Source organism: Nyctibius grandis, chromosome 14 (genome assembly GCF_013368605.1).
Source record: "Nyctibius grandis isolate bNycGra1 chromosome 14, bNycGra1.pri, whole genome shotgun sequence".
Classification (NCBI taxonomy): domain Eukaryota; kingdom Metazoa; phylum Chordata; class Aves; order Nyctibiiformes; family Nyctibiidae; genus Nyctibius; species Nyctibius grandis.
This window is the reverse complement of record NC_090671.1, coordinates 5,017,507-5,034,140: the sequence shown is the minus strand read 5'-3', so window position 1 is coordinate 5,034,140 and position 16,634 is coordinate 5,017,507. Positions and strand designations below refer to the sequence as shown.

The following is a 16,634-nucleotide window of genomic DNA, read 5'->3' as shown; positions in this document are numbered from 1 at the left end:
TCACTTCTCCAGCTGAACTAAAATTCCCTTCCAGCTTCCCAGGGTTTTACTGCAAGACATCTAACTCCTTATTCTGCTATCAACACCACTACCCAAGTCCTTTCCCAACCTATCTATCTCCTCCTTCAGTTCAAGACTTGTAACTTGCTCCTTATCAGAACCAGAAAAGATCCGCTTCCCTTTCAGGTCTCCCCTGCACAAGGTCTTTTAGTCTACAGTCCCACAATACCTTGATTCAGGGATGAACACGGTAAATAGCATTATGAGAGCATCCTGCCTTAAAGTGCTCTTATAGTCACTAATGTTTGCAAACTATGATCCAAACAGGTTTATTGCCATTCTTTTGATGATCCATACTGATCCACACTTGAAAATAATTCAGTTCCAAAAAAGCTGGAGGTTTGCTTGTGCCCACCTTTCAGACAGCCTTTAAGGATTTTTTTTTTTTGGGGGGGGGAGGGGGCACAGGGAGGAAGAGACAGACCATTACCCATCTACCTGCATATGCTATAAGCTATCTTTGGACTCCTGTGAAAAGCAGCATGTATGCTTTACTACAGAGTGAAAAAAATAATTCTTGTAGCAAAAGAGTGCAAGCAGACAGAAACATTTGGGGTAGAGGTAAGAAGAAAAAAAAAAAAAAAAAATCAAGGGAAAACCAAGGGAAAGATGCAATCTCATGGTGAAATGGCCAGGGAGCACGGTAGCCCAATACAATCAAGATTATTCTGCTACTTCACCAGTTTCCCAATTGGAAGAATAACTATTCTGGAGAGCACCAGTTTCCCCATTTGGATTCAACTGGCAGATTCCAGAATAGTTGGAATTTAGAAACCTGAGGCCAGATCCAAACTCACTATGGCAGAAAATGGTGCATCCCCCACTTAACACCCACACCCCACTCAGTATTAAAGGCACACTGCCAGTCAGAAGTATTCGTATACTCTCCACAGCCTCTCCCACCTGATGCATAACAGCGCCCTTACCAACAGATGATGCTTGTAGTGGTTTTCAGCCAGCTCATGCTGTCGAGTCTCTTCCACACACAGTACATCTGTCACTGAGTTAAAGTATCTTTTACACAGAAACATCCATCCTGATACATACACAACCTTCTCCACAGAGGGGCACTACATCTCCATCTAAATTTGCTTCAATATTTGAATTTTCAGCACTGCTACCTACACAAGTTTTGATTACAGTCAAGTTTTTCAGTTTTGCTGGCTTACCACAATACATTTCTGATTCACTGTTAAATAAGGAATTCCTCCCCAACCTTAAATTACCTTCTGCAGGCTCTTAGCTGTCAACAGGCTAATATACTGCACTTGCAACGGTTTTATTGTTAGTGTGGCCTTACATACATCTTTCTAATGATAACATATTTGTTGTCACCCAAGCTACTGCACAACATTCCTGTTTATTAACTAGATCTTTCCCCCGTGGGAATGCCTTTAACCTGTCCCTGCTAGGGACTAAGTATAGATTGGATACAATGCTTCCAGTGTGCAAAGACTCTCCGTAAGGCAATCCTTGCTGCTAGTTTTTCAATGTCCTTTTGGTGAGCATGCATTCTTCTGCTGCACTCCCATGACAGCCGCCAGTCAGAGAAACACTGCCGGACTATCCTGTTTCGGTGATGTTCTTGGGCCAGCTCTAGAAAAAAAAACCACACAAATTACTCATGACTTGTTCTGTCCTGGGCTCATTTATATCAGATGAGGCCATGACATTTAAGCCACTGGTTCTGAAGTGACAAAAGCTCTAACATTGAAAAACGGTGGTAAGAATTCACAGTAACACTCACCTATGGACTATATTCTTCCTGTGGATGACAAAGGCAGTTTTAACATACTGTACTGACTGAAGAAGTGGCAGTTAAGACACTGTGTCACTTCTTCAGCATATACAAGCTTGCTTACATTTCAGCATACTCCTATTACCAGTTCCCAAGCTGGATTCTTTTCCAGTACCACCAATCAACAGGCGTTCACACAAATGTCTGAACTCATTCCAGTGACTTCAAGGGAAGAAACAAAAGAACTGGTGTAGTTGTCTTTACCATCCCTGTATGAGTTGTGATTTTTTGATTATCAAGAAAAAACACACATAGATTGACTGATAATAGTCCCAAATATGTCCTTCTCACAGATACCTCAGTCAGAATATAATATGTAACATGCAAGTTTTTGTCAAGGGAACCGTAAAGCATTTTCTTTTAGAGTCACACAAAAAACATGTGATCTTCCTGACAGTTCTGTATATAACCTTAGCTAGCCAGGCCTGTGACAGTGTACAGTCCTAGCTGCATCTCAGCATCTGTTGAGCAGAAACATTGCAGCGTCTCCTAGAACATAAAAAAAAAAAGAAAATCACTGTGCTCTAAGCAAAGGAGCTGAGCCCTGTTCTGTCCTAACTCACCATTCTGACGTTTCTTTGCTCTGTGGAGGTTTAAGTATCCCAGCCATGCTTCCATGCATCTCTTCAGTTCCCAGTGCTGATGGTGAGTTACTGCCCTAGTCTCCCTCTGCTTGTCATTCTGGCTGTATAAATACAGCTCTCGCCACTGCAACCAAGCCTGACAGAACAATTGAGGAGGGAGGGCAGTAAGGGGAAAAAAAAGGACAAGATTAGGGAAGTAGAACAAAGAAAAGAGGAAGAACACTCAGGCAATAGGAAATTCCATGTAAGACCTAAAGGTGAAAGCCATGAGCAATGAGGCTCCTCCCCACAAGAGGGAAAAAAACCCCAATAACCCAAACAAATGCCAAAAGAAATGTCAGCATAGAAAAGGTCAAAGACAAAGAATGTCAATATCACACTTCTTTTTTCCTTTTTTTTTGATACGTTCACATTTTTCCATTAAAAGGCCAAACTAATACTTTTTGGACAAGAGGCTTTCTTCCAGCCAGAGTATTTTCATATAAAACAGAATCACATCTTGAGATATGATAAGATTTCCCAAGTCACAAGTTTATCTCCTTAGTAGAATACTGGCCTCAAACAGGCAGTGTTGCATCTTACAGCAAGGGCGGAATTAAATACCATCACATGGTTTTAATGAAATGGACAAAAAGCCACAGTTCCAGTGAAAGAAAGAAAACCACACTGTTTTCACTTCAGCCAAGATGAACATTTACCAAAGGAGCTGACAACTTCTCAAGAATATGAAATGCTGGATTGTATTTTCTTACTCCAAAATGGAGTTAAACATGCTCACAGAAATTCATCAGGACATGAGAAACGTCTTGCAAAGAGGCAAGGTGCTGTCAAACAGCTGAGTGGTGCCATCTTGCCTCCTAACAAGAGAGTGGATTGGACCTCTGTGGAGTTTGGCACTCTAGAGAGCTAGATGCAACTACCTGTCATGCCCAGCTCAAAATGCCACAGCTGCAAACTCACACGTGTTTTCTTTTACCTCTTATTTACCTGTGGCTCCTTCTCTGGTGTAGGGAACTCTGATACTTTCACTATCATCAAGCATTGTATAAGACTAATAATTCCTTTGGCCAGCGTGCTTCCTAGCAAATATAAGACATGGATCCAGTTTGCTTTGCCTAGATTTCTTGCAAATAAATTTTTCTTGTAAAAAAACTGACCTTCTTCATAGAATCATAGAGAATCTCAAGTTGGAAGGGATCCATAAGGATCATTGAGTGCATCTCCCTGCTCTTCACAGGACTACCTAAAACAAAACTATATGACTAAGAGCATTGTCCAGACTTGGTGCTGTGACCAGTCCCCTGGGGAGCCTGTTCCAGTGACCGACTACCCTCTCAGTGAAGAAGCTTTTCCCAGTGTCCAATCTGAATTTCCCCTAACGCACCTTCGTTCCATTTCCTCGTGTCCTAATAGGTTCTTCCATCATAAGTACTTCAATTTGCAAAGCAAATAAGGCCTATTTTTTTATTAATCTGCATCATATTAGTCACATGTGCATATAACTTAAACGTTAGAAATGGTAGTAGCTGGAGCTCCCAGGACTTACTCGAAATTGCAGGCTCTGGGCCCAGTGCTGCAGAGCCAAAACATTCATTTCACGTCCAGTGCAGTTCTGGTGATGTCGTCTTCTCCACACTGCCCACGATATGCTGCCAAAACAACGTTACAGAAATGTTCAAACACAGGTTCCATAGTTTGGTGCAAGAAATCACCTTCCTCTCACTGGAAAAAGGTATGAACAACAATCATTTAAATTCATAGTCTATGGGCATACCAGAATTCAGAAACACACACGCCAAAAAAAAAAAAAAATCAAACACGGAACAAAGTCACTGCAGGAAAAGGTAACAGACCACAGTTAAAACCCGTGGCCTTACGGGCAGCGCCTCTCTGCCTGTTCCCACTCCGTTCTTACCGCAAACAGCTTCTTTCCCTGAATGCCAGTGCCACAGACTGCATCCCACGTTTTGTCCTTTGAACAACAACATAAACCAGCCAGCGCTGCCAGGTCCTGAGCAATTTTTGCTTCTTTGCTGTGCACAACAAAAAAATTACAGCATCTTAAGTTCATGCAAGAAGCTGGCATTTTTTAACTACTCGGTAACACCACTTGTCCCCGACCTCCAGTTCCCTCAATCCGCAGTGACACCTCGTGGGAAACCCTGAAACAACAGCCACCAGAGCCACAGCCGCAGCCCCCCACCCTGGCTGTCACACTGACAAGAATCTCTGAAACGCTGACAGCATCATGCCACTTGTTCAGAGCAGCGTGAATTATCAGACAATAGCATTGCTTTGTCTTCAGTGCTTACAGGGTATATAATTGTATAACAATATTCAGCATAACAACCTTACTGGGTAAGAACTACAGGATTTTCTTTGATTTGTTTAAAAAAAAAAAAGTTCATCAGGTTCATCAGTAGCGTTTCAAGAGTTATTCTCTATTACAAGCAGAGAAACCAACCAGAAAGAAGTCAAGTTTATTTAGCAGGCTGGTCATGCAGCTAAAAACAGAAGTGGTGTCACAAATTCCAGTTTACCACTTTATGCAGTGCACTGCACTTTCTCTTCACAACAGTCTGGCTTGTCAGAACTGACACTACTGAAGCAAAGTTATTAGAAAAAACATCATTGATTTTATGCCACTTCACACACTAAAAAAACCCACACTTTTTTTTTCAAGATTTCCTTGTGATCTGGTGAATCAAGTATTAACCTACCTTAAAACAGGTCACTTTTCTATCTTTTTGACTAAGAAACACACAGCTGCTTCTATAAGAACTCCAGCCTTGTGGTGGTGCAGCACCGCGCACCCCCCCCCATCACCAGGCCACACTGTAATGGCAGGACCAGCCAACATTAATGAGGGAACAGTTTGTGGTCTAAAACAATCAGGCACTCTCTGGTCCTGCCTGCAGGTGCAGTGAGTGGTCTGAGGCAATTAGGTACTCTGGTCCTGCCTGCTGGTGCAGTGAGTCGAGACTACCTGGTACTTCCCCATCCTAGGCACAAGCACAGTGAGTTAGCACGATCAGGCACCCCCAACCGCACCTGCAATTCCTGCTGCCCAGGAAATGGACAATGACCGAGCACTCCCCAACCCTACCTAAACTCCTGTTGCCTGAGAAATGTACCCAAACTCCTCCTGCACTGAACCATCACCTGCTCTGGAAAGTGCCAAGACTGCCTGACAAGAATTATGGCCATCTCAAAAAAAAGTACTGACCAAAGTCAATCATCTTGCAATCCTATAAATACTGATCCTAAATGAAGCCCTTTGAGCTCTCTGGGATCACAGCAGGCTGTGACCCTGCATCTCCCCTTGAGCTGGGACACCTCTCAGGGCAGGTTCCACAATGTCCAGGCTAGACTCACGAGATACTTTAGACTGTCTGCAGTTAGATGCCAATGAAAGGAAAGAGTGAGTAATTCAGTATTACTGGGGTTATTAAACATAGTGAGTAATTCACTATATAGTGATTTCACGAGACTTTCAAAGATTATTGGATTCCAAAAATTTGTTATCTGCAGAAAAAAAAAATCTTAAGCATAGGTTAACCTCTCTATCTATCTATATCTGTTTCTATATCTGTGTGTGTATATACATACATGCAATTTTATTTAAGTAACCTTTTAAATCTTTAACTAAATCACTGTATCAATTATAATAAGATTGTTGATTATTGATTAAGTATTGTTAGAGAATCATATAATCTAATCCTGTGATATACCATAATAGTGTTAAACCTCAAATTGCTGCTCTCTCAAAGTTGCACAGAACACATTACACCATATCGAATCAATACCACTGAAATCCCTGTATCCAGCTCCCTTAGACATAAACCATTGACCAAGTCTGGGACTAGGATTGGATCCAGCCACACCTAGACTCCTCTCTGCGAAGGAGTTTAGAAAGCAAGGGGGTCCTTTCTGAACCTCGTGACTCAACTGGAGGGTCTTCCTTACTCTTTTCCCTCTACCCCTGTACACTCCCAATCTCTGTATAAACCATCCTAGTCCAACTCTGCCCCAATTTCTCCTCTTGTAGTAAGTAATAGAGTGAACTTTGTCATTCGAAATTTGTTTAGTCGTGCTTTTTACAAATGCATATTAAAATCACTTTTGCTAATATCTTTGGTGGTGATTCTTTAAGCGACCTAAAACCTTAACCACCCTCCCCTGCGACAGGCCTCACTCCGTGAGAAGGGAAATCTAGAGAGCCTATCGGTTTGTTTCCAAAGCTGCTAGCCTATATAATATTCTGAGGCCACATTCATACACAAAGAGACTAGTTAACTTATTTTGCAAATCAGCACAGAACAAAACCACAGTATCATCTTTAAAAGAGGGTCATCCTCCCCCTTCAGGGAAACAGATATTCCCTGAAACCAAAGGAAGTTGCAACCAATATAGGCAACTTCATCAGTAGAACAAATCCATTGGAGAACAAAGAATCTACATAAGACAAGGGACACTTGAAAAGCTTGGGCTTCTTTTCAATTGCAAGACACAAGCTGGAGGGAATAGTGAACACAGATAAAATATGTGCAGTCAATACCACAGGGAATTAGCATCTAATTTCTATAGCCACAGTTGACAGAGAATTCCAATAACACATTCTATTAAAAAAATATCTATTTAAACACATATTGTGATAAAGTAAAAAAAACACCACACCAAATAAAACAAAAAACCCCCAACCAAACCACCCCCACAAAAACAACCACCACAATCCAGAGCAGATGGAGAGGCCCTTAAGCTTATTCACTATATAACTATATAGCTACACAGTAGTGCATCAAACGGACCCTCCCTGCCAGCTTTCGACAGTCAGCCATCTGTACCTAAAAGCCTTACACTTCTATAGGGTGGGGGGGGTCAATGTGCAAACACGTACAAGGGACAGAGATTCTGCGCAAACGTTTCCCTTGGAAATTCCCATCTCAGTATATCCCCAAACAAACGTAGTTACCATCACTTCTACACTTACCATGAGACTCTGCAACATAGTATTTGTTCCTCTTTCCTTGTTGCTGGCATACATAGGCTCTCCAAGCCTTGAATATCAAATTATTGAGTAAATGCCTAAAAATGAAAAAAGCACCATTCAATGAAATAGCTACCAATGTCTACAAGTAGGATTCTTTCAAGTTCAGTTGCACTCTAAAGATACGTTGGATAGGAAATTTTGATTTCATCCTAAGACAACAAGAACAAAACAAAAAAAAAAAAAGAGGGGAAGAAAAATATGAAAATAAGCAATGAAGACGTTGCGCTTGGCCTAGAGGTACTGTTAAGGTTACTTGCTTACTGGTATTAACAATTCCTTCAGAACCTAACGAAAATTTCTCATCCTGCTATACACACACAACAGGAAGTCGTTTCACAAACCTGTAATGGCTGGCTGCTCTGAGGCTGAGCTTCCTTTCTCTGCAAACAGTCCACCACTCCTTCCACTCTCCAAAAGTTTTTTGAAGAATCTTCTGGTCATAAAAGCATCTAAACAGTTGAAAGATTTGGACATGGGAAACTTCATACAGGTTTCCAGGTTGACCACAAATCAGTTTTCATGAAGATTATGCTACCTCTTTTCCAGTCTTGTCCGATTAGTCTAACAGCATCTAACTGCTTTTAAAAAACACTACCCTACTGTGACACTTTATTCCAAGACTCTATGAAGTCTGACAAGAAGTAATCAGCTTACTGACTGTAAATACTTCACGTAAAGTCAAGGAAGGGAAGACAGATGTTGTTAACCGACTTGCCAAGTATCACTGCCAGTTGACTTTAGACCTACAAACAACTTGCATCTTTTATCCTCAGTTCTGTGTTTTACTCAAATAACCAGCACAGTTGATAATGATACGTGTATTTTCCTTGCTAATTTTGTTCTTTGCTATTTTAAAACAAAATATTATGTATAGAAACAAACACAAAAGCTACTTCAGATTTTATAACGCTTTGATATTTCCATTGTGTTCTTAGGAATAGCATGCTGATCTTAAGTCATCCCACATTTAAAATCTTCACAAAGAACACTTAAGTAGGCTTAAGAGTCCTTCAGCAAGTTGCACTTCATCTGTGCTAAAAACAAAGCTGTTCATCTGCTCATGTACCTTCTTCTTCCAATGGATGCTAAGCCATGCACAAAATGGATTCACAAGTCACATATGACCTTCAAATTCTTCAACCTCAGCAGAATAGTCTCTGCTTTTATACCCAGATTTAATTAACACACACCTGACCAGGTAAGAAGTGACGCTACATTTCAATTGAATTGTGAACAACTAAAAATTCATATATAGGAGGGTATGCATGAGGGAATTAGGATTTTGATAACCTAACTAAAAGTAATGGTCATAATCTACTATTTCAAGCAATTATTTTCTTTTTATTTTAAAATATTCTCTCAAACATTTTTACATGTGGTCAAGATGAGCTGAGCAGCAGCCTAAGAACTGGAAAGTCTCATCAACTGGAGTATGAATACTTTCAAAAAATTTCTCATGTCTTCATGTTTGTGATAGAGAGAAGGAAAACAGAAGGACCCATGAATACATACAAGCTAACAAACAAAAAGCACAAAAGCCCAGACTCTCAACCTTTGATCACAACTATCCCACTAGCTTAACAAAATTGGTCATGTCTGTAATAACAACAGGATTAGGCCCAGAATACCTAGAGGTCCCTCAAACACATATGAATCCTCTCATACGTTGCAATTCATGGCTACCTACCCCAAGCCAAGTTGCTAAGTCATTCCAAGCACTCAAGCAGAAAAGAAAAAAAAAGAAAAAGAAAAAAGAAATGAGCTATACATTAATTTTTTTTGACTTGATGCATTAAGAGAACACTGCAAATTAAAGCAATGGAGAACTGGGGACCCTTAAATCTAAAAAGGTAATTAATTATGGCTTATGTTCCTTGCTGAACTTTATAAAATGTATTTCCACTCCTCCAAAAAAAAAAAAAAAAATTAAAATAACCATTGTCCTGAATTTACACAGAGCCAAAGTAGTGCAAATTCAGTATATGGGATAGCAAGAACGGTGAGGTTCACAGGACAACTTCCGTTTACCAGCTGAGGCAGACATAGTCAGAATATATTTGATACAGTACAATGAAATCGGAGAACTAAGGGTCTGGTCTTATTCTGACTGTAACAAATGCAGGTCTTTCCACTGGGAACTGCTTCAGTTCCCAAGGGTGTGGTCAAACAAGAATGAACATGCAAATTAAAGCAAAACAAGAAAAGAGTATCAAAGTGTTGGTTTTGAGTAGCTGACAGAACACTAACAACAGAGACAAATCATCTGCCACAGGTATTTCAAAGTCAGACAGATACAAAGTACATATAGATATATGTTAAGAACAACAGTGCAAACAGTAAAATGAACTGAATTTCAAGATCTATCTCTAGTTATAACTTTGAAAAATCATTAAATTTAAAGCACGTATCACAATCATGCCCCATCATTTATATGCCTGTACAGTTCAACGTCATCAAGACAACTGCAATCCCTATGAATATAGTTAGTAAAGTTTAACCATGATTATTAAAAACAAAAAGCAGGAGCAAGAAGAATATTCAAAGAAACCTTCAAACGATCTCAAAAGACATCCAAATATTTTCTTGGCAGCCAGTACTCTTAGCCCAATGGTACAGCACTAAACCATATTAAAAAAAAACACAACAAGAAAACAACTAAAAAACCCCACCCTTGATTTCTGGAAGTTTATCTACCTGGCTTTGGGAGGGAGAACTTGTCCAAATGTCTTTTTTGCCCACAGATAGAAGAACTTCCTTGCTAGATAACTGGAATATAAGGAAAGCTTAGTTGTTTTCGTACTCTTCCTCTGTCAATTCCCAGACAGCAGTAAAAATAGGAACTTTCATGCCAGTTTCAGTAATAAACTAAGGGCCTTGTTCTACAGAGATCAATGCACATACAAAATATCTACACCCTGAAATTAGTACATTTAACAGGACAATTCACCAACCATATATGATGCTATGACCCTTCCCCTCCTTTTTTTAAAAATGGATTTAAGAGTTAATTGGCTCACAGAGGGCCCCAATAAACACCAAAGACATCAGAAGGTAATTAATTAAAGCACACAGCCATGAACAGGGCCTCCCTCTTTCAGCAACTCTGAGTTGCTAGGTCAGTCCCACTTGTTCAACAAATATTAGGCTTTTAATCTCTAAACAATTACCATCCCACCTTTGTCCAGATTCCTTCAACAAACAAAAGAAGTAAAGAAACAACAGCAGGGCAAGACTAAATAGTTACACCTGGCAGTCTCCATCAAAGCATACTGTTAAACAGCCATTTTTAATTTTACATTAGAAAATCAAAAATGTACAAAATCTGACTGTGCCAATGCATGTCCTCAAGCTACCACAAGACATCTTCAGAACTGCCTGGTGTGCCTGTGAACAAAAACCTTTGCCTTAGCCTGCACTTGTACTACTAAAACCAGATTTCTTTAGGTCTGATCCCCTTGCTTCATTCAGTGAAAATTATGGAGTAATTTTGTAAAAGTACAAAAAATTATTATTAGTTTGTACTTATCACCTGATTTGGAGTTCTTTTAACCTTCTTCTTTGATGCCAGGTATACCCAACTTGATCCAGATTGTCATGACCTCTGTCCTGAAACTGATGTCTGGCAGATTGCGAAGCAACAGATCGCCCAGCCGCATGCACTTGATGCTTTGGTAGTTGTCGGATTTCATGCTTCTTCAGAGATTTTGAACTTAAAAGGAAAGAAGAAATATTTTGCGTAAAACTATATTAACTGCAAAGAAGTGGCAATATTTCAATAAATTAATCTATAACAAAGGTATACAATCACACATAGAAGTCGACAGCTACAAAATGTTAAAACACATTTATTGTCTCTTTATCAGGCATTTTTCACTACCTGGAATTTTAAAGTTGTTTCCCCAAGACAAGCAGGAAGACACATTTCAGTGCAATCATGTCACAGACAATTCCTTTCTCCTCTAAAGTTGAAATGAAAAAGCACTAAAATGCATTTGTGCTTCCCTTCCCATGTGTCTGCATACAGTGTGCCTTTACAGAGAAGATCTGAATGTGGTTTTCTGCCTTTTATTATTGAACATATGAAGGTATTCTGTCTGTTGCTGAAAAATTCTCTTGAGGACTAAGGAACTGAAGTGAGAATTTACCATTTTAACATGAAATGCACTTATATACATAGTTCTTTTACAAGGAACTCTTTCCTAGTGTTGCTCAAAATGTGTCTCTTCTTTAAAAAACTGAAAATCCCTTCCTGTTTTTACATATTCACCACTAAAAAGCAAAATTAGGCATATTTTTCCATCATACAGTTTACTTTCACATGTAGTTCTAATCTGAAGAATAAGTATGTTTTTATGAATTCTAAGCATTTTATCGCAGTAATTTTCTGAAAACAAGAATGATAAAAAAAATCTAACCAGATAAAACTTGCTGAACCAGTTGTATTGAAGCTTCTTTCCCAAAACAAATACTGCCACCACCCTGAAAATTTGCACATTAGAACCACAAACACATTCTTGAACTCCATAACAGGCAACAGAAGTAGTCTGAAGTCTCACCCTAATAATCACCTGAACAGAGCTAAGAAAAACATAGCTGCAGCCAGGAAATAATGTTGGTTCCACAAAGTTAGTGGAACAATCCATACTAGTAAGTTTGAGGAGTTCAGCTGAATAACCACTCACAGTATTAACAACAAATCACTGGGGGGAAAAAGAAACAACAAAAAAATCAAAATCCAAACCCCCTCCCACACAAAAAAAAATCTCATAGGAGGAAATAAGAGTATTTTTGGCTTGTTCCAGCAAGCTGCAAGTAGCTAAAACAAAGGTAATGAAAGAAAACAGACCTATATTTTGTGTGAGAGAGATAAATTCTTGTTCTCCTATCAAATATTATTTGAATGTTTTCTGAAAGAGGTGGGCCTCGTACAGCAGAAAAAAGAATTCTGTTCATGTCAAGGTGTGCAGTTAAGGCAACTGTATGCACTTTTGAAGAAAAGTGTTTCAGGCACTTTTAAATTTATGCAAAATAGCTTTCAGCACAAGTTCCTGTACATGTCTATTAGGCCCAATCCCCTTCAAAACCATCTAATCTGCTCCAAAGGTAAACCTGGTCTGGCTGTACGCAACACTAGTGTAACACAAAGTAGTCAAAAAATCAAGCTCGGATAGAACATGTAAAATGTTTGTATTAAAGTCTAAGGCATGTGAATATGTTATGATCTGCCAACATATGTAATCTTTAACACTTATTCCTAAATTTGAAACACTGTATGTGCTACACGTTTAGTGATGACAGCCCATGTCCATCAGAATTTATGGCACGTAACCACAAAAAATAAAGAGTTGAAGAAGGATCATATCTCCCTTGTAAAGTTAGAAAATAAAAGCATGGGAAGAATAAGAGAACTGACGAACACCACAGAATAAATCTGTGGTTGGGCCAACAACTATATTCAAATATCTTACGTTCCAGTCTAATACCTCAAGCTCAAGAACATCATTTTTATATTTGAATGTTATTATAACATAAACCCACATAAAGTTATGTTTTGTGATGGGTTTGGGGGTGGGGGCCATGTGTTTGTTGTTTTTTGTTTTATTTTTAAGAGGAACACTTTCTGGTTGATAATGTTCCATGGAGACCAATAAGCCCTCATATATATGAGAATAACTCAACTTTCTTCTGTCCCATGAAATGCCTAAGATGTCATAATTTAAAAAAATAAATTACAGCTGAGGTCTTTAGCGAGGTAGCATCTTATTATGGCTTACCTGCTTCTGGATTTCTCCATTTTGCTATAGTTCCAAGTCTGCAGCAAACAAATGCACCCTCTGCACTGCAATGTTGTATATTAGCTTTGAACAAAGCATAAATCAGTTCCTGTTATTTGTGATGAATCCATCAAATAGATCTATGCTAAAGGCAGTCGGTATCTTAACGATGACAGGAATTCCATTCAGTCGACCTGCACACAAATAGCATAATGCAATTCTAGATGTTTAGCATGAAAAGCATCTGTCTGCACACTCACAGCCTTGCTGACCTGAACAACACTGTGCTGACATAATCTATTGGCAACAAAGTCATAACTGTTTGAATCCTAAGACAGCAACTGTGCCTACGTAAATAAAGCTGTGCTACAAAGATGCTACAAAAAGGAGATGACCCTAAGTTAGAAATAAATTAATAATCGGGGTGACAAAATCAGTACCTCATCAAACTGACTCCTTTTCATTTTTAACTAATCTTCTCTCCCTTCACAAGCACATAGAAATGAAGAAAACAAGGAACTCCTCCCAGCTCCATCGATAACTTCTGTACGCACAGAACCTTTCACCTGCCAAAGGGCTCAGGGAGAGTAAGACTGTGAAAGCACCTGGGCTTAGGACCAGCGACCTACTTGTAACTGCACATTTCTATAAGAAAGGTTTAAGGTGTGACAGAAAAAAAACCCAAAAACTTACTGCCGTCAATCTGAGCTTGCCTGCACGAAATCCCTTTCGGCAGCGGAGAATTAGAACCCGAACGCTTTTTGTGCTTGTGGACAAACGCTCAAGAACCACACGACGCTGCTCTCAGACCCTGCCTCGAGGCGCTGGAGGCCCCGGCCGCGGTGCCCGCCTCCCGAGCCACCACACACGGCTCCCGCCCCGCTGAAGGCGCTACGGACCCCGCGGCCGAAGCGGCGCGGCCTCCCCGCTGCGGGAACGGCTGGGCGAAGGCGGCCCCGCACGGGGCACCGGCACCGCGACCCTCGAGAGCCTCGGGGCGGCCCCGCAGCGCCACACGAAGCCGGCAGGCAGCAGCGGGAGCCCGGGGGCTCTGCCCTCCCTAACCGAGACGTCCCCGCTCTCGCAGACGCCGGCAAGGGCCGCGAGCGGCAGCGCCGGGAGGGGCCGGAGGCGGCAGCGGCCCGCGCTGCTCCCCCGCTCCCAGCCCGCCCTCACAGCGTGAGGGGGATGAGCCCCGCCCACCACCACCGAGAGGAGCCGGAGCGCCGCCCGCTCTCCTCGGCGGCTGCGCCGCAGCACCCCCCGGCGGCGGGGAGGGGTGCTGCCCGTGGGGAGCGCTGCCCGGTCCGCCCGCTGCCGCCGCGCCGGTAAGGGCCGGCCGAGGCTGCGCTGACCTTGACCCCCGCAGTGCAGCCACCGCCAGGACAAATATTTGTCGACTTCAGGCATAAGCCGCAGTCCCGAGCAGCGCGAAAGGGGCTAAGTGTGCCATGGCACTGAGCTGCTGCGCCACACGATGGAGGAAAACTTTGCCATCTCAGTGCCATTGGGCCTTCCTGCTGCGAGTACCCGGTAGCCGGTGCCTTACAGAAGATGTGCCTTTAGGAACTAAAAAAAAATAGTATTTCAGCTCACAACAGCGATGTGTATGAGAGCTACAGTGAAACACAGCACCACTCAGGCCCTCTCAAAGCCAGTGCCTACAGCATCTCCTAACGGCTGCTCGGCGGGAGGCTCGGGGCGCACTGGTTGGTATCGAGTCTCGGTGTGTATTTGTTTGAAAAGCAAACTCGCTAGGAGAAGCTTTGTAATAGCTACAACGCTTTCTTATTTAGAATCACAGACTGGTTTGGGTTGGAAGGGACCTTGAAGCTCATCTAGTTCCAACTCCCCTGCCACAGGCAGGGACACCTTCCACTAGACCAGGTTGCTCCAAGCCTCATCCAATCTGGCCTTAAACACTGCCAGGGAGGGGGCAGCCACAGCTTCTCTGGGCAACCTCTTTAGATAAATACTTTTTAGTACTTTGTCATTTTAAGAAAAAGATAAGAAATGTTTATTTCTGTTTCATTCCACAGGTAGCCACCTTTTCACGCTGGTATTCAACTTCATAAGCGATCAGGGAAGAAAACATTGTTCACCACATCCTGCAAGTCCTTCCTTGCTGCCTCACAGACCTCCCCAACAATGGAGTTTGGAAAACCAGGGCTGCTGCTGGGCTTCTGTGTGGTAGCAGGGATGTGGGTGTTAAGGACACCACTCCCCAACAACTCTGCAGGCAAATGGAGCAAAGATCTTGCTCACTAAGTAAATTCCTTAAACTGACATTGAAAACAATTTCTGCTCCTTGTTAGCAACGACTAAAGGATTTCTCAGGTACCTCCGAATAAGCTGCTCTGCTCACTACACCGATCTTCCTCCCGCTCTCGTGTGGAAATGCCAAATTTCACTTCTGACAGACGACCAATAAAGGGTGTTTTAAAACACACACAGCCTGACAGGGCAGCGCGCGTGAGGCACGGGGGTGTTACCCGTACGTTCCTGCGGGCACCTTACCGCCGCTGCCGCCACACGAAGGGCCGCGGGCAGGCCGGGGCGGCGGAAGGGCCTGTCAGCCCTCCCCGCACGCTCCCGCGGGGGACGGGCCGCTCACGGCGGGAACACGAAAGCGCTCGGCTGCAGGCGGGCGCTGACGGGGAGACTCCCCCGAGCCCGTACATGACTCCGGGCAAACGTGTGGTTCGAGGAGGCGGCGAGCCCGACGAAGGCGCTAACGAAGCTGTCAGCCGCGCCGCCTGCCGCCGGGGCCGGGCTCGGCCCGATGCGCTGAGGGGGCCGCGCTCGCCCCGCCGCTTCCCGCCCTTTTTTCACCTCGCGCCTTCCCCGCAGCCGCGGGCCTGCGGCGGCACGTCCCCTGCCCCCGGCCCCGGCCCCGGCCCCGCTGCCGCCCGCTGCCCCGCGCCCGGCACATGGCGCGCACCACGTCCCGCCGCCGCTGCTCCCGGCGGCCGCCTCCCCCGCAGGGCTGCCCGCCGAGAGTGCCTGCGGGCCCTGGGGGCGCCACGAGCCTTTCCTCACCCACCGCAGCGCTCGCAAGGTGAGACGGCGGTTCTGCGGGACAGCTCCGCGGCGGGGAGACGCCGCCAGACAGCGGGGGGAGCGCGGCCCCGCCGCCGCCGCCCGCCCTTTCCAGTCAGGCGCCGCGCGGTGGAGCCCCGGTGCGCGCCCCCGCCGCCGCGCCTGCGCGCGGGCCATTAAATGGGTGCGGGGTGGGCAGCGGAAGGCCCCGGTTACGGCGGCTGAGGAGAGACAGAGTCGGGCGAATAGGGAGCGGGCGCGCGAGCCAGCGCGGAGGGGGCCGGAGGCGGGCGGGGGACGGCGCCGGCCCGGTGCGCGTGTGGCGCGGA

At 43.5% G+C, this 16,634-nt stretch overlaps 1 protein-coding gene across 7 annotated transcripts in view; it reads right to left on the bottom strand.

The window, feature by feature from the left end:
• The window catches only part of SFI1 (SFI1 centrin binding protein), a 31,620-nt gene extending 15,203 nt beyond the window's left edge, over positions 1 to 16,417 (bottom strand). For 3 of the 7 annotated variants that reach the window (XM_068412340.1, XM_068412346.1, XM_068412347.1), the window contains exons 1-11: positions 13,960 to 14,416; positions 13,267 to 13,460; positions 11,022 to 11,201; positions 10,187 to 10,258; positions 7,834 to 7,941; positions 7,433 to 7,527; positions 4,358 to 4,475; positions 3,989 to 4,091; positions 2,422 to 2,578; positions 1,495 to 1,656; positions 987 to 1,054 (exon numbers count right to left, since the gene is read on the bottom strand). In XM_068412340.1, the coding sequence (XP_068268441.1) occupies positions 987 to 1,054; positions 1,495 to 1,656; positions 2,422 to 2,578; positions 3,989 to 4,091; positions 4,358 to 4,475; positions 7,433 to 7,527; positions 7,834 to 7,941; positions 10,187 to 10,258; positions 11,022 to 11,201; positions 13,267 to 13,286 (1,083 nt within the window). In that variant the 5' untranslated portion in view covers positions 13,287 to 13,460; positions 13,960 to 14,416. Of the gene's footprint in view, positions 1 to 986; positions 1,055 to 1,494; positions 1,657 to 2,421; positions 2,579 to 3,988; positions 4,092 to 4,357; positions 4,476 to 7,432; positions 7,528 to 7,833; positions 7,942 to 10,186; positions 10,259 to 11,021; positions 11,202 to 13,266; positions 13,461 to 13,959; positions 14,417 to 15,607; positions 15,680 to 16,207; positions 16,252 to 16,309 lie in introns of those variants that run through there. The other 4 variants (XM_068412341.1, XM_068412342.1, XM_068412343.1 and 1 more) reach the window with 4 other exon arrangements.
• Positions 16,418 to 16,634: the final 217 nt, after the last annotated feature.